At 37.9% G+C, this 23631-nt stretch overlaps 1 protein-coding gene across 8 annotated transcripts in view; it reads left to right on the forward strand.

Annotated features, from left to right (window-relative positions):
• Positions 1-23631, forward strand: part of HUWE1 (HECT, UBA and WWE domain containing E3 ubiquitin protein ligase 1) — a 152356-nt gene that overhangs the window by 81335 nt on the left and 47390 nt on the right. For all 8 annotated transcript variants that reach the window (XM_065916120.1, XM_065916121.1, XM_065916119.1 and 5 more), the window contains 14 exons: positions 4604-4661; positions 5659-5835; positions 9250-9495; positions 10564-10697; positions 11681-11775; positions 14109-14300; positions 16786-17002; positions 17410-17532; positions 18331-18568; positions 18952-19182; positions 20423-20545; positions 20981-21076; positions 21658-21927; positions 22978-23130. In XM_065916120.1, the coding sequence (XP_065772192.1) occupies positions 4604-4661; positions 5659-5835; positions 9250-9495; positions 10564-10697; positions 11681-11775; positions 14109-14300; positions 16786-17002; positions 17410-17532; positions 18331-18568; positions 18952-19182; positions 20423-20545; positions 20981-21076; positions 21658-21927; positions 22978-23130 (2353 nt within the window). The remainder of the gene's footprint in view (positions 1-4603; positions 4662-5658; positions 5836-9249; positions 9496-10563; positions 10698-11680; positions 11776-14108; positions 14301-16785; positions 17003-17409; positions 17533-18330; positions 18569-18951; positions 19183-20422; positions 20546-20980; positions 21077-21657; positions 21928-22977; positions 23131-23631) is intronic.

The raw sequence follows: 23631 nt of genomic DNA on the forward strand, positions 1-23631 counted from the left end.
TCTGTGGTAAAGAATCTGCCTACCAGTGTGAGACACAGGAAGATCCCACATGCCATGGAGCAACTAAGCCCATTTGCCACAACTATTGAGCCTGTGTTCTAGACCCTAGGAGTCACAACTACCTAAGCCCATGCACCCTAATGCCCAGGCTCTGCTAATCTAAGAATCTCACAAATATTGATACATGTGTACTTTTCTACTTCTGCCACCTTCACAAGCTTGGTTTGGGTCATATGAGGATTATTAGGGCTGGGAGAGAATGCAAAAGACTACCTAAACTCAACTTACATTTTGAAAACCACTATCTATTAAAGGCAAATTCTTTTTTAAAAAATTTATTTATTTTAATTGGAGGCTAATTACTTTATTGTAGTGGTTTTTGCCATACATTGACATGAATCAGCCATGGGTGTACATGTGTTCCCCATCCTGAAACCCCCTCCATCTCCCTCCCCTCCCATCCCTCAGGGTAATCCCAGTGCACCAGCCCTGAGCACCCTGTCTCATGCATCGAACTGAACTGGCGATCTATTTCACATATGATGATATACATGTTTCAGTGCCATTCTCTCAAATCACCCCACCCTCGCCTTCTCCCACAGAGTCCAAAAGTCTGTTCTTTATATCTGTGTCTCTCTTGCTGTCTCACATATAGGGTCATTGTTACCATCTTTCTAAATTCCATCTATATGCATTAATATACTGTATTAGTATTTTTCTTTCTGACTTATTTCACTCTGTATAATAGGCTCCAGTTTCATTCACCTCATTAGAACTGATTCAAATGCATTCATTTAATAGCTGAGTCATATTCCATTGTGTATTTGTACCACAGTTTTCTTATCCATTCATCTGCCGATGGACATCTAGGTTGCGTCTATGTCCTGGCTATCGTAAACAGTGCTGCGATGAACATTGGGGTACACGTGTCTCTCAATTCTGGTTTCCTCAGTGTGTATCTCCAGCAGTGGGATTGATGGACTGTGGCAGTTCTATTTCCAGTTTTTTAAAGAATTTCCACACTGTTCTCCATAGTGGCTGTACTAGTTTGCATTCACACCAACAGTGTAAGAAGGTTCCCTTTTCTCTGTACTCTCTTCAGCATTTGTTGTTTGTAAACTTTTTGATAGCAGCCATTCTGACCAGCATGAGATGGTATCTCATTGTGGTTTTGATTTGCATTTCTCTGATAATGAGTGATGTTGAGCATCTTTTCATGTGTTTGTTAGCCATCTGTATGTCTTCTTTGGAGAAATGTCTGTTTAGTTCTTTGGCCCATTTTTTGATTGGGTTGTCTATTTTTCTGGAATTGAGCTGCAGGAGCTGCTTGTATATTTTTGAGATTAATTCTTTGTCCGTTGCTTCGTTTGCTGTTATTTTCTCCCATTCTGAAGGCTGTCTTTTCACCTTGCTTATAGTTTCCTTCGTTGTGCAAAAGCTCTAAAGTTTAATTAGGTCCCATTTGTTTATTTTCGTAAAGGCAAATTCTTTTATCTCCCTATCCCAGATAGTTGTCATGGTAGAAAAATTTGCAGTGAGTGCCACCCCCTCCTCAAAAGTATGTTTGTATCCCTCCCCCACCCTGTGCAGAATTCTTCAGTGAAACCCCAGATAAATTCTTGTCTCCCATGCCTCCATCTGTTTTCTGATGCCTTAAATGATAGGTAATTTTTTCCATTAATTAATTTTACATTTCCCTGCCTTAAAATGAGGCAGCTACCTATCTTATTTCTGTCATTCATAGAGCAAGTCAGCCTGTTATAGAACATATAAATAGAATAAATGGAGTCTTACATGTATATCATACGTAATGCATATGCTTTCTTATTTTTGACTTTTGTTGCATAGTGTGGTTTTGAGATTCATCTGTGTTGTCCATCGGTATGTTGTTTTTGTTGCTGAGTAGTATTGCATTGCATGAATATACTACAACATTTATCCATTTGCCTGTTGATAAACTTTCAAGTTTTCGGTTTTTTTCCAGACTAAGACAGTGTTCTTTTCCCTTGTTGTTTTTTTCCCACTGAAATCAGCAGTATTTGAAAAAAGTGATTGTATTTGATCTTGAGACACGTAATTTGTGCTAGAAATCTGGAATAAGGAAAGTTAGGCACTACAATCTACCCCAAATACATGGAGCTCTGTTCTACATTCAAAGACATTCACCACAAGTAGTACTAAATACTTATTTGTTGGCCTCTTTCTTCTGCCTTCTACATTGTTTGAGCTCAGCAAAACTGACATTGCTAGGGGTGAATATACTTGCCAGTAAGTAACCAAGCTTTTCAGTTGGGCACCATGGTTTATTTTTGTGATTGATTTCATTTATTTTGCCTAACCACCTACCCTGAACAACTTGAAAGAAATGGGTGATATAAATCCATGTGCCCTTTGAAACTTGAATGAAAACTGTTTGAGTTTAAAGGCATCAAATGCAGAGAAGCAGTTCCCTGAATTGTGTCCCACTGCTGCTGCTGCTGCTAAGTCACTTCAGTCGTGTCCAACTCTGTGCAACCCCATAGACGGCAGCCTACCAGGCTCCGCTGTCCCTGGGATTCTCCAGGCGAGAACACTGGGGTGGGTTGCCATTTCCTTCTCCAGTGCAGGAAAGTAAAAAGTGAAAGTGAAGTCACTCAGTCATGTCTGATTCAGCGACCCCATGGACTGCAGCCTACCAGGCTCCTCCGTTCATGGGATTTTCCAGGCAAGAGTACTGGAGTGGGTTGCCTGTGGCCCACTGAAAGGGCTCTTTTTGCCAGAGGCAGCTGTGTCTCCTCAGAAGTGGGAAGAAAGACCTGATTTTCCTACCCACCCATCCACTCCCCTCCCCACAAAAAGCCAAAACATGACATCTCCTGTCCTATACCCAGGTACTATTACACTCAATTGGAATCCTCCTCTACATCTGATTACAGGCTCCAGCATCCTAAATACACATGTAAAATTAAATTTGGGAATGTTTGTTTTGGAGAATGGGGAGAAGCAGTTTTTAATTTGACAGTTAAGGTAAATTATTTTGTTCATTATAGGAATGCAGTCTTTCATTGTTTCAAAGATGCTATGGGTCAAAGTTTCATATGAGGTTAGGATTTCCTTAAAACCAGTTAGTAGGGAGATTTCTGAGTTGATCATTTTTACTATTCCTATATGATGTCCTGAGCCTGGAAGGCAAAAAGTTGACGATAGGGGGCAAAGTAGTTACTGAACAAGTTTGCTCTTGGAGTTTAAGAACCACTGTTGGTATGTTTTCTCTCTTGTTCTCCCCAATTTCCATCTAGCAAGTGGAGAAAGTACCTAAGTCCCATTTCATGATAGTTACTTTGGCTCTTTGCCCTTTTATTTGGCTTCTGCAAAGGGGCAGGTATCTCCCTGGGCTAGATAGAGCCACACCTGTAATTCTTAGTTGTAGAGATTCTATCCTAAGAAGGTGCACTTAGGCTGGGGTGGTGTATAATTGATGTAAGTAGCAGTGGTTCTGAGGAGGTTTATAGTCAGGGAAAGGTTTGCAGTCTTCCCAGGGAATCCTTTCATTCCTGACATATATATAGGTCCTCCCTTTGTAGAAAGTTCTTCCCCAGATTCTTCATTGAGCATGTTCACAGCATCCTACCCAAGCTCTCGCTCTGGATGTTTTAGCTCTAAAGCCATTCATCTTGCCTCTCCACTCTCTTTGCCTAGTCTCCATTTTGCTGCCAAATATCCTTATGCCTGGCAAATCTTTGTTCACATTTTATCTTGCTCAGAGGTGAAAATTACTAGTTTCTTGTCAATTTTTCTGCCTTCTCCCCCTTCTTCCATTTCTGCCCTTTTCTCCCAAAGGCCTATGTCCAAAATTTTCCTTATTTGCCTCAAGTTTTGTCCTTTCCTAGGGTTTATCTTTTAGTTATATTTTGTTTTAGTTTTTGGGGTTTTTTCACTCTGTTTACTTCTTACAAAAGCCAAGATGGGCTAAAGACTGCATTTTCTGCAGCTGTGACATTATTGCAGCCTTCTTATCTTCAATGCATCATTGAAGCATATGAAGCAAAAGGACATTTTCACAATCTATAGATAGTTCAGGAAAAGCTTGTTAGAAAAGGCAGCCTTGGATATAGCCTCCATCTTGGATTAACTTCATCTGTTCTGAATAATTGATAAATCTAAGCATGGAATCTTGACTAAAATTAAATTCCACTTCCTATTCTTTATAACTTTAAATCTGATGTAAGAACATGTTAAGATGTTTGTGTATTTCTTTCTAGCTCCTTTCTTCAAGCAAATATTTAAATAGTCTCTTAATTGACCTTGCTTATTTTTGATATTTTCATATTGATGAATTCTTCTTAGAGTAGTTTGCCTAATTTAGAAGTTTCTTTTGAGATACATACAAATGCTGTGTTTGTGAAAGTTTGGTTTTTCCTTTTGTGCTCTCAACCTACTCAGGCTAGGAGACCTACCTTCAGAATTGATTTCACCTCTTTTCCCTTTTTTCTGTGCTGTATACTAGAGGATATGTCTTAACTGAGAGAAAAGCCTAGAATTTCATTATTTCCTTTTCTTCTCTTTGTTCTCTTACACTGGTATTGTGAATTTCTGTGTAACTCACTCTTTTCTCCCTTAACAGGGTTGTTGGTACAGAGGAGCGTATTCCTATTCCCCTCATGGATTACATCCTTAATGTGGTAAGATTAATGGTAGGGCAAACTGAGTAAAGATGTGTGTTTTTCTGGAAAATGTGTGGGGTTACCAAATAAGTTGATGACTTTAATTTTACTGGGGCCCTTAAACTTCAGAGCAGTGAGTAAAGATATACAAAACTTGTTCTGTGAGATTGATTTGCCAAAACTTAGCTAGCAGTCCCTTTTTTGAAGAGTTCCAATTTTCTATTCATTTCCCTTGGGAAACCAAGCAAAAGGACAATGGGTTTTGTTAGGCCAATCTAGTATTATGTTCTTTGAATGTGTCCCAACATATTTTTTTCCCATTACTTGCCATTTTTCTCATTAACTTCTTTCTCTTTTACAAAAAAAAGAAAAATTTAATGTGATGTTTTCTTTTAACTTGCTGTGTGTCTCACAGGAAAAAAAGTTTGAGTTTTCCCAGAATTATCTGTAAGGGGAGGCCCACTTAGCATTTGTTCTAGCCCAATAAGCACTTCCAGACAAGACGTCCAGAGATGGTTTGTCTTTTGGCTGTGTATTTGTTGGCCATATTTTACTTTCTTACCCTTACAGAATACTTCGTTTGGTCTGGATCAGTGTTCCAGGATTCTAAGTTTCATTTGCATTATGAGCACATTTGAAGGAAAGTATCTATGGTGTTTACTTCCAGGGAGAGGCAACATATTATCATGCAAGAAGAACTAAACAAGCAATTTAAGAGATTAAACCTGATTCTGTCACTAATTCATGGTGTGGCCATGTGCAAGTCATTTAGCCTCTCTGTGCTCTCAAATTATGTGACTTGAGGTGTAGCTGAAAAGATGGATTGGGAGGAAGTTGTAATTACTCCTTATTTTCTGAATGTTTAGGTTTCATATAATATGCCTATCCCTATTTACCTGATTATCCTAGGAAATACTGATTTCATGACTATGAGGTCACCCCTATCCTTATTCCAAGCTAGCATTTTAGTTCCAAGTGTCAGGCTCTAACTTTATTTAAAATTTTCATTACCCAGATGAAATTTGTGGAATCTATTCTGAGCAACAATACAACTGATGACCACTGCCAGGAATTTGTGAATCAGAAAGGACTCTTGCCTTTGGTTACCATTTTGGGTCTTCCCAATCTGCCCATTGACTTTCCCACATCTGCAGCCTGTCAGGCTGTTGCAGGTGTCTGCAAATCCATATTGGTAAGAAGCATCTGACCAAATATTTTCATTTCTTTTAGAAATCAATTTTGCAGTACTTCTATATACATGTTTTTACCATGGTCTCCCCTTCAACTAAAACATAATGAAGAAATTTGTGGTTATGTACTACAAGTGGATTTTGTGACTAATAGTGTGCCATGTTATTTCTCATTGAAAAGTCAAGTGTTCTTTTTCCCTGAGTTTGATATGTAGTTCTAACATACAAGTTTTTTGGAAGGGAAAATGTAGCTCCAAGAAAGCTTTGGAGGTGGGTTTTAACACAATCTGGTACTGTTTCACCATGTATTTTTTTTTCCTTTGTCAGGCTTGATAGTTGTGTATTTTAAGCATGGTTGACCTGTAGTTCATTGCTCAAATTTTGCCCCAAAATGAAGTTGCTTTAAATAGTGGTAAAATAGACATAACATGACAATTACCACTTTAGCCATTTCTCAGTGTATAGTTTAATAGTGTTTAGTACAACACATTGTTGTGAAAAGCATCTCTAGAACTCTCTTCATCTTGCAAAACTGAAACTCTACACTTTAAACAGCTTTCAATTCCCTTCTCCCTATCAGACCCTGGTAACCGCCATTCTACTTTCTGTCTTGAATTTTGACTCCTCTAGGTATGTCATGTAATTTGAATTCATAAGGTATTTTTCTTTATATAACTGATTTAATTTGCTTAGCATAATGTTCTCAAGATTCATCCATGTTGTAGCATATGTCATAATTTTCTTCTGCTTTTAAGGGTGAATAATAGTCCAGTGTATATATAAACTGCATTTTGTTATTGATAGACAGTTTTAGTTGCTTCCCTTTATGAATGGTGCTGCTGCAAACGTGGATGTGTCCTCCAGACTCTGCATTTGTATATATTGAAAACACTTAAGATCTACTCTCTTAATAAATTTCTGATATATAACATAGTATTTTTATATATAATATATATATAATTAGCTAATTATAGTTACCACAGTATACATTAGATCCCCAGAATTTATTCATAACTGAAAGTTTGTACCCTTCGACCAGCATCTCCACAACATCCCCCAGCCCCTGACAATCACCATTCTACTCTCTGGTTCTAAGTTTGACTTTAAAATGAGATCATACCTGAGACACTGCTTTCAGTTTTTTGGTTATCTACCCAGATATAGGATTTGCGAGATCATTTGGTAGTTCTGTTTTTAATTTTTTGAGAAACTATTTTATTATCCACAGCAACTACACCATTCCACATTCCAATCAACAAATTCTCTGCATCCTTACCAACTCTTGTTATTTTATAGTTTTTTGATACTAGCCAACCTAATGAGTATGGAATGAAATCTCAAGGTTTTGATTTGCATTTGTCTGTTGTTTAGCAATGTTGAGCATCTTTCCTGTGCCTGTTGGCCACATGTCTTCTTTAGAAAAATGTCTGTTCGGGTCCTTTTCCCAAAACAGTACGTTTTTTTCCCCCAAAACAGTACATTTTATTTGACAACAGACTTCACAGTTTGTCTCAGTTGTGACATATGTAGATGGCTTTAGATTGTTTTTTGGTGGTCACCCATACGGAACAAGATTTTTCAATCTTCGAAATAACCAAGGCTCAAAGAGATTGTGCGTTTCACTTCAGTTCACAAGTAACTGTGTGTCCTCCATTTATCAAATTATTTTTGGCATAGATTTCCCTTTCAGGTAAAAGAGTAGAGATGAAGCCATTCCCCAGTCTCAAAGAAGTAAGGTGTTGCCGGCTTTTTGTTTCTCAGCAGGCTGGCACATCTGTATTTCTTGTCTAATTCTTCTCATAGGCCTGGAGTAACTCTTCACTTTTTCTCTACATAGCCTAGCACTTTTCCACCCCCCTGGTTGCCTGATGGTTTCTTTCTCTCATAAGCCTGGAGTTTCTAAGGATAAGGCAGAGCCCATTTTTTTCATCGGGTTTGTTTTTTGTTGAGTTACAGGAGTTCTTAATATATTCTGGATATTAATTCCTTATCATAAATGATTTGTAGATTATTTTCTCCCATTTCATGAGTTGCTTTTCACTGTGTTGATAGTGTCATTTGATGTGAAAAAATGTTTTAATTTTTATGAAGTCCCAGTTTGGTTTTTATGGGGTTTTTTTGTTGTTTTGTTTTTGCTCTACTTTCATTGCACGTGCTTTTGGTGTTATACGTAAGAAATCACTGTTAAATTCAGTGTCATGCAGCTTTTGTCCTATGGCTTTTTCTAGGTGTTTTATAGTTTTTAGCTCTTATATTTAGGTCTTTGATCTACTTTGAGTTGATTTTTTTATGTGGAGTAAGGTAACAGTCAACTTCATTCTTTTTCATGTGGGTATCCAGTTTTCCCAACACTATTTGTTGATAAGATTGTCCTTTCCCTATTACACCCTTGTCTTGGTAACCTTGTCAAAAATCATTTGACCATGTATCCAAGGGTTTATTTGAGAACTCTGTAATCATTGGTGTTGATGTCTGTCTGTCTTTATGCAAATACTGCTGTGTAAGATAGTTATATCTATTCGGGATCCCTAGAGATTCTGTATGAATTTCAAGAGAGATATTTTTTTGTTTCTGAAAACAAAAGTCATTGGGATCTTTATAGGAATTGGATTATATCTTTGACATTTCTTTGTTAGCTGAGTTGTGCAATAAGTAATTTCTGCTAAAAATCAGAAATCGAATTTCTTGAGGACTTGGAAAAATCCATAATTGTGACATTTGCATTTAATTTTTTTTTGCTTTTTGCAAATATTTAATTAAGTTCTATTCATAAGAGATAGGGGGAAGGGAGGCTGCTCCATGTTTATTGTACCTTTAAGATACTGTGAGGGTGGATAGATTTATTTAAAACCATAGGAAAGGGACATAAGTTCTCCTATTTGAATGGCAAGTGATAGTGTTCACTGTAAAGATTTTTCTTCAGACTCAAAAAAAATTTACAAGGGCCATATAATCCTTGAGTTATCTCCAAAATAAGAAAATGCCTAGCTAATGCCTGTCCTAGACTTGTCTCTCTTATTGTGGTAAGAAAAAAAAAATATTTGTAACAGTGGTTCATTTCCATGCTTTAGAATCTTACCTAATATTGCTCCCTGTTGTGCAAAATTTGGAATTAATTTTACAGCATGGAGTCCTTGCTATAACAGTATTCCAGTTTGGCCATCACAATTGTTTAAATTTGACTGACTTACCACATTTGAAAGTCTCTCATTTAAGAGAAGTTTGTGCTGCTCTAAAAGGAGGTGTTTAGGTATGTCATACCTGCATTCATTTTTGGTTCCACCATTTACCAGGTGAGAGACCATGGCCAGGTCTAAAATTTGTGAGTCGAGTCTTCCACTTCTTTCATTGTGACTTTTAAGACATATGCATATGAAGTTTATTGTACATTAATGCTTTAATTATTATTATTTCAGACACTGTCACATGAACCCAAAGTCCTCCAGGAAGGTCTCCTTCAGTTGGACTCCATTCTTTCCTCCTTGGAGCCCTTACACCGCCCAATAGAATCCCCCGGGGGCTCAGTGTTATTGCGAGAACTGGCTTGTGCTGGCAATGTTGCTGATGCTACCCTCTCAGCTCAAGCCACACCTCTACTACATGCACTTACTGCTGCCCACGCTTACATCATGATGTTTGTTCATACTTGCAGGGTTGGACAGGTAAGAATTATCTTAAGGGTGAACATGTTGATTTAAAGTCAGTAAAATACCTAGGGCATATACCTGGCATCTTAGTGTACTTAGAAGCAGTTCTACCGAGGCTGACTGGTGAGTTCTTTTGGGTTGGATGGGTGATTTAAGGTTTATGCTTCAAGTTGCTGTCTAGTTTCACTTTCCGTTAGTATTTTTTTAATTTGAAGTAAGGTGACAATATAACTTGTTTCATGAACTGGACCTTCTTGAGAGTAAAAGAGATTGAGATGAATACAGGTGTTAATAGATCTATAGCATTCATATAGGCCTTGGGGATGTATAATTAGCCCTCTTAGCAAGCAAGCCTCAGTTGGGTGCTCATCTAGCCTTATTACTTCCTAATCTTTCTACAAATGCATGTAGACTTGATAATAAGATGGCAAGAAGGAAATTTGACCAGAGAACTTTTTAAGTCAATGGTAATTAACAGATTACTAAAGATTTCCTAAATATCACCCCCTATGTTTGCACTCCATGTGAGGCTCCTCTTGTGCTTCCAGAAAGTTGAGCTTGTGAGAGGTTATTTTTTGAGTGTTCACAGTTTTGCTACCTTTAGTTGTCAATCTAAAGACTAATAGTGTGTTTTTAGCAGGCCTGTTTTATGCTGTTGAGTGTGTTCTTTGAAAAAATATAATTGGAAAGCACAATTATAAATTATCTAGAAAGTAATAATACAACAAAACTTTGTGTTTATTTATTGAAATAAAGAAATGTGAAATAACAAGTCCCTTCTCCATCTAAAAAATTTGGAAGCTGTCTGTGAATCTGTAAAACTGTTTCTTTGATTTAGAAAAACGGAGTTGCCTATGACTCCTGTTTTTCATCTTACCAAAAAACAATGAGATCTTAGAGATAGATTGTAAATATTAAAAGAGAATACCTGTGATCTTCAGTGTGGAAATTTTGATGAAGTTGATAGCTCTGAGAATAATGAGGAAGGAAAAATAGAATCCCTTATCCTTAAATAGCTGAAAGTTCATTTTGATCGTTCAGAGGGCATCCCAAAGATCACCTTCTTTTTCACTTTGGTTACAGAGTGAAATTCGTTCCATCTCCGTAAACCAGTGGGGCTCTCAGTTGGGTCTGAGTGTTCTGAGCAAGCTGAGCCAGTTATACTGTTCCCTGGTATGGGAAAGCACTGTCCTCCTCTCCCTCTGTACCCCAAACAGGTAAGGGAATGAATGGTCATCTCTTTTATTATCTCTGTTGTCTTTCCTAACAGAGAAACTAAACTTAGTGAGCCTGGAGGATTGCTTTGGTTAAGGATAGAAAGGTAAAGAGTTCAGAGGCTTTCTTGTCTCTGTTAGTTCATTCAGGCTGCTATAACAAAATCCACAAATCAGGTTCTTACAAACAATAGAAATTTATTGCTCAGAGTTTTGGCGGCTAGAAGTCTGCGTGGTTAGGTGAGGGCTTTTTTCCACATTGTAGACTTCTCATTGTATCCTCACATGGTGGAAAGGACTATGAATCCCTCTGGAGCCTCTTTTATAAGGGCCTTGTCCCATTCATGAGGGTTCTATTCTGAAGCACCTGTCAAAGGCTTGGGTTTCTCTGATGGCTCAGATGGTAAAGAATCTGCCTGCAGTGCAGGAGACCCAGGTTTGATTCATGGGTCAGGAAGATCCCCTAGAGAAAGGAATGGTTACCCACTCCAGTATTCTTGCCTAGAGAATCCCATGGACAAAGGAGCCTGGCAGGCTACTATATTCTATGGGGTCACAAAGAGTCGGACACAACTGAGTGACTAATATGCACAGAGACCTTACTACTAATACCATTATCTTGTGGAGCATTAGGATTTTAACATTTGAATTTTGAGGAGACACAAGCATTTAACCAGTAGCATTGTCCTTCCCACTTACCAGCCAAAGGGCTTGCTTACAAATGTGCTGTGCATCTTTGATGTGATATCCCAGTTATGCTGTGTCAGCATGGTGGGTGTTTACAATTTGGTCCTGTAGTTAGACAGGTCTAAAGAGTTGAGTTAGAAACCAAACCTCAGGAATTCCATCATTGCAGATATTTTATTAGGTTAACTTACCTGCTGTAGGAAGGGAATGGTATCAGTTAAGCAGGTCAGAGACCAAGCACAACATATAAAAAAATGAGTTATCAGAAGTTTTATTGCTCACTGTTTCTCTTCTTGCAGCTTGCCATCTGGGTGTGAATTTGGCCAGGCAGACATGCAGAAACTGGTTCCAAAGGATGAGAAGACAGGTACGACCCAGGGCGGAAAAAGATCAGGTAACTCCAAGAAACTTAAAGTCCCAGCCATTAATTCTTTTAAGTTCTGTCTCGGTGTCTTCATAGGTTTATTGTGAAAATTTAGTTAGCTCTAACATCTGTAGTCTTCAGGCATTTTTCCATTCATTCATTTTTAGTTATATATTTTAAATTATTTTCAATTACTTCCTCTATAAGAAAAAATACATATCCACAATGATAAAAATTAGAAAACATAGTAGAAAGAAGAATAACCCATATTTATACCACAGAAAATATTTTGAAAGTGTCTGCCTAATCTTTTTCCCTGAGCATATGTTTTATTAACATTTTTCCCTGAGGATATGTTTTATTAACATAGTTGTGATTGTCTTAGACATATTTTATAGATCTCTCTTCACTTAATGTTAATATTAAGTGCTATGTAAAGGTACCATGAATTAACCATTCCCTATTAAGTTTCTAATGTAATGTTTTGAAAACTGACCATCTTTGTAGTTTTTTGCAAATGTTGAGATTGATTCTTAGAAATTACTATAGGTTGAATGGAAAAAACTGAATTTTTAATTTTTATTAATTTAAATGTAACAAACTATTATTCTGTTCAGTTGTTAAAAGACGTTAAAGTTTGTTGGGAAAACTTGGGTGTGTGAATTGGTTTTTATCCCCTAGTAAATTGTATGAAATATAAATCAATTAAGGAAAATTAAATATCTATATTAAGATGTACTGTAAGTGTAAAATAGCTACCTTTTAAAAATAATATAAAAATGTATAATCTCATTTTTATATTTGATTATATGTTAAATAGCAATTTTTATAATATTGAGTTACACAGTGTTTTAAAAAATTATAGCTTTTTTTTAACTTTTTAAGTGGTTAGTAGAAATTTTTAATTATCTATGTGGTTCACATTATATTTCTATTGCACAATGTCATTTTAGAAAATAGATTTTACATTATATTAAAATAGAAGTTCCAAATTGCAATAAGCAGAAATTATACAATTTAGACTTCCCTGGTGGCTCAGTGGTAAAGAATCCACCTGCCAATGCAGGAGACATGGATTCAATCCCTGATTTGGGAAGATTCCACATGCCATTGAGCAACTAAGCCCATGCGCTATAGCTACTGAGCCCATGTACCACAACTACTGAAGTCCACATGCCCTAGAGCTGGTGCACGGCAGCAAGAGAAGCCACTGCAGTGAGAAGCCTGTTCACAACTGAAGAAAAGCTTGCAACAGAGACCCAGCAAGTGGAAAATAAATAAATAAAATTAGAAGAAGAAGAAATCATACAGTCTTCTGACCCTAGTGGAGCAAACCTAAAATTAATAAAAGCAGATTTTCTAGAAAGTTTTTTTCTCCTATACTCTGCATCAGGGAAAAAATAAATTTGATGAACTATTTAAAGAAAACAATGAAGACAGTTCTATATATAAAAGCCTATTAACTATGCTTAAAAATTGTATTGAGATTACTAAAAATAGAGAAAATGTTAAGGAACTAATAAAGCAGACATAAGTTCTGAAATAAGTAATGACATATGACAGCTAGTTATTGTATTGTGGGAGAATGGGACAGAATTAATAAGATGTACACAAACTTCTGGCAAGGTTAATTTTGTAGAGAATGTATGAAACCAGAAGTTAGAATATCAAGTTTTGCCAAAGTGTACCAACTTTAACTCAAAAAAATAATTTACTAAGAATCAGGAACAAAATTAGACTTTGGTCAAAGAATTGCCTTGCATAACAATTTAGATATATTTTGCCCCAGCAGTTTTTTTCACAAATTTAACAAGGATAACTCAATTTACACATATAGTTTTTCCAGAATATTGCAAAGAAAACTTGGTGATATGTTTTATAGTTTGCCTAATGTTGATTCTTAGATCTAAGAGCACACGTGACCCCCCCAAAAAAGACACATCTCACATTCATATGCAAAAATCTTAAATTCTAGGAAATATATTTCTCCAGTAGTGATCTATGATGTCTGATTTGAGTTTATTAATGAGCTACAAAATTATAGCAGGGTGTGTGCCTTGAGAGTGTGGGTCACCATGCACATTGTATCTATACGAAGTTTCTGAGTCCTGCAGTATGCTTACAGTCTTCCAGGGTAGCCCTGCATAAAGACTTTTTAACACGCTCCCATTGGAAGATGGATATCAGTGTTACCTAGTTAGAAGTACAGTTTTGTGGGGGTTTTTCTTTTCAGATTTAGGAAGTTGTGGCCATTTAAAGAGTAACAAGCACTATAGGTAGCTCTCATTTGGAACTCTTCAGAGCAGGGAACCAGTTAAGTCTTGGCTTACCATGGTCTTATTGCTCCCCTCTTATGGCTACAGATGGGGAACAGGATGGAACCACCGGAAGTATGGATGCTTCTACCCAGGGCTTGTTGGAAGGCATTGGGCTTGATGGTGACACACTGGCTCCTATGGAGACAGATGAACCTACTGCTTCAGACTCTAAGGGCAAATCTAAAATCACACCTGCCATGGCTGCCAGAATCAAGCAAATCAAGCCATTGTTGTCAGGTGAGTGATTCTCTTCCTTCTATATCTTTTGGAGCCCGTTATGGCTGTATTGTTTCCCTTTAAGGAAATTTTAAACTTGGTGGCTCATTTTCAGGTATCTGCTATTTGACAGGCTCTGTACTAACTGTTAGGGAGACAGAGATGAGAGAGTGGCTTTCTGAAAGCCAAATCCACCCCTCCTTTTCTTTCTACTCTTCCGCTACTACACATGACCTCTGATCCTACCATTTCCCTAAAATGTCTCACCAAGGTATCTAAGCTTGTTGCTAAGTCCACTGGATACTCTTCAGTCTCCTCACTTTTCTGCAGCACAATGGTTGACCTAACACCTTTCTCAAAATACTCTTTTCTTGGCTTTGTGATATTAAGCCCACCTGCTTACCTCTTACCTGTCTGGCTACTTACTGTACTCAAGTCTCCTCTTCCTTTCTCTGTCGTTCAAGTGTAGCTGGCAAGTAACACAGTTGATTTGTGTTTTAATAGTTACCTTGCCACCTCTGTGGAAACTACAATAACATGATACAAGACCATATTAAAGATGTGCACTGGGGACCTCCCTGACAGTCCAGTGGTAGAGACTGCTTCCACTGTGGAGGGTGCAGGTTTGATCCCTGGTCAAGGAACTAGGATTCTGCATGCTGTGCAGTGCAGCCAAAAAAAAAAAAAAATACCCTGGCATGTCTTCACCATCTTTCACCCCTTAATTTTTGGGGAACCTATTTTGTATGCCTACACCAATTTTGTATGTTTCCTACTTTCTGACCCCTTACTGTGAAGGAAAATGAGGACAAGTCTTGAGAATTGGGAGCTCTGCCCAAAGGAAAGCAAAACATGGCCTTTGGTGCTTCCATTTGTTATTTTAAACCCTGTTGAATTTTACATTCCATTCTAATTTGCTTAATTCTACTCCTTTGTTTTAATTTGAAAGTCTACTTTCACTTTCCCCATATTGAAGGAAAATTGACCATCCAAGAAGATGCTGATGTTTACCTCTCCTTTCTTTGTTACACCTCTGAAACTTTTGAACATTCTAGGGTTTCTGTGTGGACCCAGCCCATGCTTTTGATGTCTGTTTCTCTGTGTTTACTGGCCTTTTGTTTTTCTCTTTTATCCTTGCTGACTACTTTTGAGCCACTTTGCTGTCTATTCACTTGAAAGCAGTGGTGGAAAAGTAAAAATTTAATGTTTACATGCATTAGGCTTTCAAAGTCTGGGCACACCCAACCTCCAGTCAGGTAGTGCAAGTATCTATAGCCTATTCCCTCATTATAATTGGGAGATCCTATTATGTTTCATTTAGGAAGAAGAAAGACTTGTTCCTTTCTTAAGCTGTATATCCCAGAACTTAACTGAATTTGGGGGGGAGGGTATGGTATGTGGCACCAGTTCAAGTAGAGCCTATTTTTTCACACTTGGTTCATATGTTGTTGTTTAGTTGCTAAGTTGTGTTCAACTCTTCTGTGACCCCATCCAGCCTCCTTTGTCCATGGAATTTCCCAGGCAATAGTACTGGAGTGGGTTGCCATTTCCTTCTCCAGGAGATCTTCCCAACCCAGAAATCGAACCCACCTCTCCTGCCTTAGCAGGCAGATTCTTTAGTACTGAACCACCAGAGAAGCCTGGGTTCATGTGTATATGTATGTAATTAAGAGATGTGCTCTGATTCAGACCTAGTCTTATCTCTGGATTGTGATGGAATGTTTTTTTCAGAAATACTGTGACAGCATTTTCATTTGTGATTTTAAGAGTAATAAATATTCACTGTAGAAAAGGTACAGAGAAATGTTTTAAGAAAAACAGGAAAATACCCATGTTTAGATATATTTTCTTTCTCTTTTTCTATACATCTCCTTTTACATGTTTTATTTGGATTCTACCTTTTTGGTTCAGCAATATATACCAAAAAGCATCCTACAAAGATGAAAATTTGAAATACTTGTAATCTATGTAATACCTTATTCGATTTTTATAAGAAGGCCACTTTTTACATTTTTATGCTTTTGCAAACAATCTTTTTTCCTTTGGGGACCATACATTTAATGTTGGTATACATATGATATTCTTTTCTGGTCTAGGTTGTTAGCATTTTTGCCAGTTTTAAAGTTCTCGGGCATTTTAAGTGACTCCATAGTTTAGTACATATTATAGATATACCATTTACTTAACTAGTTCATATTGTGTATTGCTTTCTGCAAAGGTGGTTTCAATTTATATCTCCACTAACAGTGTGAGTACTTGTTTGTCTTTCATATTTGCTATATATTGAATGCCAATATACTTCTCCATCTCCTGCCTTCAAAAGAGGCATTTATTCCCTGTGGAACTTCTTTTCAGATATCATATGTAGAGACAAGTCCAGGTGTTTCATAGAATATTATGTGGGAGGAAGTAGTCAGTCATTAAAATGTGTTAACAGTAATGTGTCATTTATAATGAAACCATTCTGGAAACACTGTACAGCCTTATTCTGACTTTTGGGTTCCAGCTTCCTCTAGATTAGGCAGAGCACTGGCTGAGCTGTTTGGACTCCTTGTTAAACTTTGTGTGGGGTCTCCTGTCCGCCAGAGAAGAAGCCATCATGCTGCCAGCACCACCACAGCACCAACACCTGCTGCTCGATCAACGGCCTCAGCCCTCACTAAGCTCCTCACAAAAGGCTTATCATGGCAGCCTCCACCATATACGCCTACTCCGCGCTTCAGGTGAGGTTCTGCTTGAGATGCAGAATCTAATTGGTTCCTTCTCTACTTGAATGCAGAGTGAATCGCTGAATTAGAGGACTTGGAGGTCCCTTGTTTTACCCTAAATGTGTACCCCAGATACAGTTTAAGGTACTTGTCTTGGTTCTACCTGCTCTAAAATACAGAAGTTTTTAAAAGTATTTATAATCAGACTGCATTTCAGTAACCTTGTGTTTAATAGTAGGTGGAAACTGTCACCCTTTTTTGCCTTAGAAATTTTAATATCCAAACTAGTCACCCACCTGCATTCTAGTCAGTCAGTCACTTCATTGCAGTGTTAAATTTTACTCTTGGCTTCTACTTGAATTTCCCATTGTTTCTCTGGCTGCCCTAGAGAAGGTTAAATTTTTGCTTTTTCCCTCTTCCAGGCTGACCTTCTTCATCTGCTCAGTTGGTTTTACGTCCCCAATGCTGTTTGATGAGAGGAAGTATCCCTACCACCTCATGCTGCAGAAATTTCTCTGCTCTGGAGGCCACAATGCCCTTTTTGAGTAAGGATCATGTTGCTTTTCAGAGAAGCATTGTTTGGAGTTTGGTCTTTTCTGTTTGCCTCAGCAGCCCACAACTTTCTAAGCCACCTGTCCTGTGATGATGGGATACATAGAGAGAGCCATTGGTTGTACCTTTTCATGGTTTAGGAACTCGTTGTGTTATCTCCATCTTCCTGGAGGGTAGGATTCAGCCTGTCCTTGGGCTGTTTTGTAACAGTCTCTGTTTTTCTTCATTTGGATTGCAATGTCTTGTACATATTTTTCTAATAGACTTGTCCTTTCCTACTATTTCTTTGAATATGATAATTTTTCTGCTGCTTTTGGTCAGAAGATTCTAAGTTTCACTTTGGTTTTTTTTTGTTGTTTGTTGTAGCTTAAAAATAAAATTGGAAATGGTATTAATTTTACCCTAAATATGTGTAACAAATTATCACTTTGTCCACCTTAAACTTACATATGTTATATGTCAATAATATATCAATAAGGATGGAAAAAAACACAAATAAAAGATAAAGCACTATATTCAGTGTCTTGTAATAATTGATAGTGGAAAAGAATATGAAAAAGAATACATGTATAACTGAATCACGTTGCAGTATACCAGAAGCACAACATTGTAAATCAACTATACTACAATTTTTTGAAAAGGGTAAAGCTAATAAATGTTGGACAGACTAGAAGCAGTATCTCCAAGAAGAGGAACTGGGAAGCTTTTGAATGTGTCCCTGTCTTTCTACCCCCACCCCCAGTCTAAAATACTAATATTCCATCTTCACATTTTCTCTTATTTGAATTTAGAACATTCAATTGGGCTCTATCTATGGGAGGAAAAGTTCCTGTTGCTGAGGGATTAGAACATTCAGACTTACCTGATGGCACAGGAGAATTCCTAGATGCCTGGCTAATGCTGGTGGAGAAGATGGTAAATCCCACCACGGTGCTTGAATCTCCGCATTCACTGCCTGCCAAATTGCCTGGAGGTGTTCAGAACTTTCCACAGTTCAGTGCCCTCCGCTTCCTTGTGGTAACTCAGAAGGTGAGTATTCAGCATTCTAAAACCAGGAGTAATTTCTCATGCCAGCTAGGTAGCTCCCACTCTCTTTTGTCCTCCTTAGTGAAATAGTTTGGTGCAGAACCACTGGATCCTACTCCCAGATAAGGCTGCCTTGCAGAATGGATTGCAGACCACTTGATAATTTTCTGTGGTGTAAACCTTTGAACTGTAAACTCCAGATGGCAACTTCCAGGTTGGGTTTATTGCCCCCTCTCTGTGCTTCCTTGGACCTCCTCAGTACTGCCTGAAATTTTGTTGTTGGCATTGATTGTGGAAGGACTGTCTCATAGATCTTTGACTTATTTTTCCTGGGGTTTTGAATTGAGACAAAATGGTCTTCACATAGCTTTTCAAATGACTTACAGGCAGCCTTTACTTGCATCAAGAACCTGTGGAACCGGAAACCCTTGAAAGTGTATGGTGGGCGAATGGCTGAGTCCATGCTAGCCATCCTGTGCCACATCCTCCGAGGAGAACCTGTGATTCGAGAGAGACTGAGCAAAGAAAAGGAGGGATCTCGAGGAGAAGAGGATACAGGACAAGAAGAAGGTGGCTCTCGCCGCGAACCTCAAGTCAACCAGCAACAACTACAACAGGTGGGATTCTGACCTCACACTCCAGGGCCCAGACTTTGCACCTGAGAGTGTACAGTCTATGGGATTTCTAAGTTTCTAAATACCCAGTCCTGTTAGGAGATAGGTTTAAATTTGCTCTCTTTCTTACTCTTTTTCTCCCGAGAAAGCTGAAGTGTTTGTTGTTTCAGTACTCCTAATAGGTAAAAGATCTGTGTCCTCCCAAGCGTGTTGTTTAGTATTGGAATTCTTTTATGTATTCTTAGTAGACTGTGGTTGCCATGTTCTTTGGAGGCAAACCATCCTCAGCTACTTTCTAATGGATCTGTAAAGAGAAGGGACATTGTGACCCATATTTATTTTCCAATAAGAGCTTTTGGAAACCTTAGTCCCCTACAAAACCGTTTTCATTTTTTAAATTTAAAATAGTTGGAGGCTAGAAGTGGGGGAGGGGTGCACCCTTATGAACCTGACATTTCAGTCTCAAACAGCATTATATCTAGAGTCCTGTTCAAACGTCTTCTGTATGTACATGCCACATTTTTATTATAGTAGTTAAGTGTTCACTTTAAGAAAACTTAGAAATATACCAAAATACTTTCTAAAGGTATTCATAATGTTGCCACACAAGATAATCATTGTATCCTTTTTTTCATCACTTAATTCTGTGCCTGATTTTTACCTAGCAGTATCATACAGAACGTAGACTTACACTGCTGTCTTTAAGAAAATAGGTCTTTTACTTCTTAGTCATTTTTTTATTGCTGGGTATGTTGATTTTCTTACTATTTGGTGTTGTAAAGCTGTGGTGTATAGCTTCATTCTCTACAAATCTTTCTATGCATCTCATAATTATTTCCTAGTTGTAGGTTTCCTGGGTCAGTTTTTCAGGCTCTTGTTCTGTTGCCAGTCTGTCTGCAAGAAAAGTGGGACCAAGTTTTGCTTCTGTGTGTGAGTCTCAGTCTTAGAATAATCTTGCTAAGGAAAATAACCATCTAGCTGAATTTTCTTGAAGGATGGAATTGGGAATCACTTTGACTCCTCGTCTCATTATGTAGCTCTGTTTAAATGGTATGGAAGCACCGTGCAGAAAGGATCATTCATGTTATCTAACTGACTTAGCTTTATAAATATTCTCAGTTCTTATGAAGTTAGAAAAACTTGTTTCCATCTAAAAAGGATTCCTCTTTTTTTTTTTTTTTTTACAATGTGTTTGGATTTCTCTCTTACCATGGTTCTTTGAGATCCTGCATTCTTTTTGTAGCTCATGGACATGGGCTTCACAAGGGAACATGCCATGGAGGCCCTGTTGAACACCAGCACCATGGAGCAGGCCACAGAGTACCTTCTAACCCACCCTCCCCCGATCATGGGAGGAGTTGTTCGGGTGAGTTGGCTCAGGGGCTCTGATCTCTCAGGGTGTTGGTATGGCTGCTAATGTGCTTTACTTCTCCATGCCAATATTTTCTTTACATGCTAACTCTTACAACTCTAGAATATAAGGAGCAGAAGCTTTCTATCTCTTAGTCAGGCAAATTTTACTGTACTTTGCAGAAGAACTCTTAAATTATCCATAGACAGAAAGTAACAGGAGAGGCTCTCTTTTCTGAAATGCCAAATAGGTGGTCACATTGAAGATCCTTTAATTTTGTTGTGGTTTTTCCCTCTTGTTCTCGTGGTGACCAGGTAAGCCTAATTGAATTTGATTCTACAGAGCAGCATTCAGAGCCCTCTCTGTTCTCTAAAGTTTGAGCCCAGGATGTCTGATTCCTTGTGAGTTGGGATATGTGTAGTTGCTGGATTTTCTTTTGTTGCTCTTTAGGATCTGAGTATGTCTGAAGAGGACCAGATGATGAGAGCGATTGCCATGTCTCTGGGACAGGATATCCCAATGGATCAAAGGGCAGAGTCACCTGAGGTAACTCAGAAATGGGGCTTCCAAGAGGGTCTGACACAGTAATTTTAGTGTTTCAGTGAACATTCTGCTATTACTGTTGGGTAATTGGTGGAAATAAAGTCTAAACAAAGACATGGGACTACTCATTCATCCCAACTTTGCCATCACTAGTCTACATTACATTGACCTGAAGCTTTATATGAAACAGATGAAGCATTAATATTATTGTCAAATAAGAGGCCCAAAATGTATTTGGTAGTGCTCATTAGGTCAAACTTGGCTATCTCTATTACCTTGGAATCTAGGTAATAATTGCTACCTGCAGAGAATGCAGGACAATTGCCTACAAATGATTTCTGTGGGAGGTGATGTCAAATGATGCAAAAAAGTTTCCAGCACTTTGAGGATTGAAGGTGTCCTGCTATCTTACCTTAGCCTATATAGCTGCCTTTATACTCATTGCCACACCCTAATGAATGTACCACCTGATTGAGGAGAAGGTATAGAATATTTATGTGGTAGGGCAGATACATTATTAGAGTCTCTTCACTTTCTTCCTTCAACTGTCCCATATCCTCTCACTCTTCCTTCCCTGCCTCTAGGAAGTTGCTTGCCGAAAAGAAGAGGAAGAACGGAAAGCTCGAGAAAAGCAGGAAGAGGAAGAAGCTAAATGTCTAGAGAAGTTCCAGGATGCTGATCCATTGGAGCAAGATGAGCTCCACACTTTCACAGATACAATGTTGCCAGGCTGCTTTCACCTTCTTGATGAGTTGCCAGACACTGTATACCGAGTGTGTGATCTGATCATGACAGCAATCAAACGAAATGGAGCAGACTATCGAGACATGATTCTGAAGCAAGTAGTCAATCAGGTAAGTTCTCCAGGGGCCAGAAACTCTTTGAAAGGAAAAAACAAAGCTCTCTTTTTATATGTATCACTTCTTAGATTCATCTAAAATGTCAAAAATGTCTCTCACTCTTGAGCCATATTAGGTCCCCTGAACTAACTAACTAAATGTTTTTCCCTCTCCTCCTATGTAATAATCTTTTGACAGATGAGTCCCCATTCTGATCAGTAGTTGTGACCTGTTGTTTGTCTTTTTTAAGCAGTGTTTTTCTCGTTATGAAATTAATGTATGCTAGTTGTTGAAATAGAATAAGAAATAAACCCACATAGCCAGTTAACATTTTGGTTATATTTCCTTTACTCTTTTTATGATTTATGTATTTAAATCATTGGAATCTTATTTTATACATTTTTTTAAGTTGAGAGACAGGAAGAAATTAAAAACTGATATATTTAAACATAATTTTAGTGTATGGAAACATCACAAGAGTAAAAGGCAAACTGGATAAAGCTTTTTCTTCCCCACACGATATGACCAATCTTTAGTTATCTTTATATCAAGAGCTTATAGAAGTGATTTTAAGAAAACAAACCTTAATAGAAAGGAGCAATTATATAAAATTCATTACAAGAGATTTTCAACATGCATACTAAAGCATGACCAATGTTTCTAACATGCTGAGGTTTTGTTTTATTTTGGTTTTTCCTCTGTTTTTCATGATAATTCTGAAGTGGGTATAATGAAAGATTTAAAGTGGGTAGAACGTTTGTAGAGTTGACTGTATATGTGCACCAGAAATTTTTTAAACACTCATATTTTAAACTTAGAATTTAGACTTCTTGTAATATAGTTAGTCTTAAGAAAATAATTTTTAGAGGTGTTTCTTTAATAACATACATCTTCTTTTGATACAGACACAAAATGCCTATAGTAAATATGTTAATATTTACCCAATCTCCTTCAGCAAATGTGTTAGAGGTGGAGGGAGTATTTTACAAGGTTGAGGATGTTTTGACAAACCTCATCATACTCTATCTACAGTTATTTGACTTGGCTCCTTTCCTGCTTTTCTAGGTGTGGGAAGCTGCTGATGTATTGATCAAAGCTGCTCTTCCCCTGACAACGAGTGACACAAAAACTGTATCAGAGTGGATCAGTCAGATGGCCACTCTACCCCAGGCCTCTAATTTGGCCACTAGAATCTTGCTTTTAACACTGCTTTTTGAGGTAAGATTTAGACCTTTTGGTCCCTGTTATTCATTCATCAAAGAATCATCAAACACCTACCATTTGAGACATTGAAGAAGGTATAGAGAAGTATAGGACATGTCTGCATTTCATGAACCTACAGTTTCTAATAGGCTGTAATGCGTGTGTGCTGTCACTCAGTCATGTCCAACTCTGCAACCCTATGAACTGTAGCCTGTGAGGCTCCTCTGTCCAAGAGATTCTCCAGGCAAGAATACTGGAGTGGGTTGCCATGCCCTCCGCCCAGGACTCTTCCCGACCCAGGGATCAAACCCGTGTCTCTTATGTTTCTTGCATTGGGAGGCAGGTTCTTTACCACCAGCATCACCTGGGAAGCCCACTAATGCACATAATTAAGTATAAAATACAACATTCTGTGCTACATGAATGGTAATAATCTCGAGTTCAGGGAAGTCAGTATACATCACTTCTGGATAATAAGAGAAGTGCTTCTCAGAACAAATGTTAATTAATTGAATT

This window comes from Muntiacus reevesi, chromosome X, assembly GCF_963930625.1.
Source record: "Muntiacus reevesi chromosome X, mMunRee1.1, whole genome shotgun sequence".
In the NCBI taxonomy this organism is placed as follows: domain Eukaryota; kingdom Metazoa; phylum Chordata; class Mammalia; order Artiodactyla; family Cervidae; genus Muntiacus; species Muntiacus reevesi.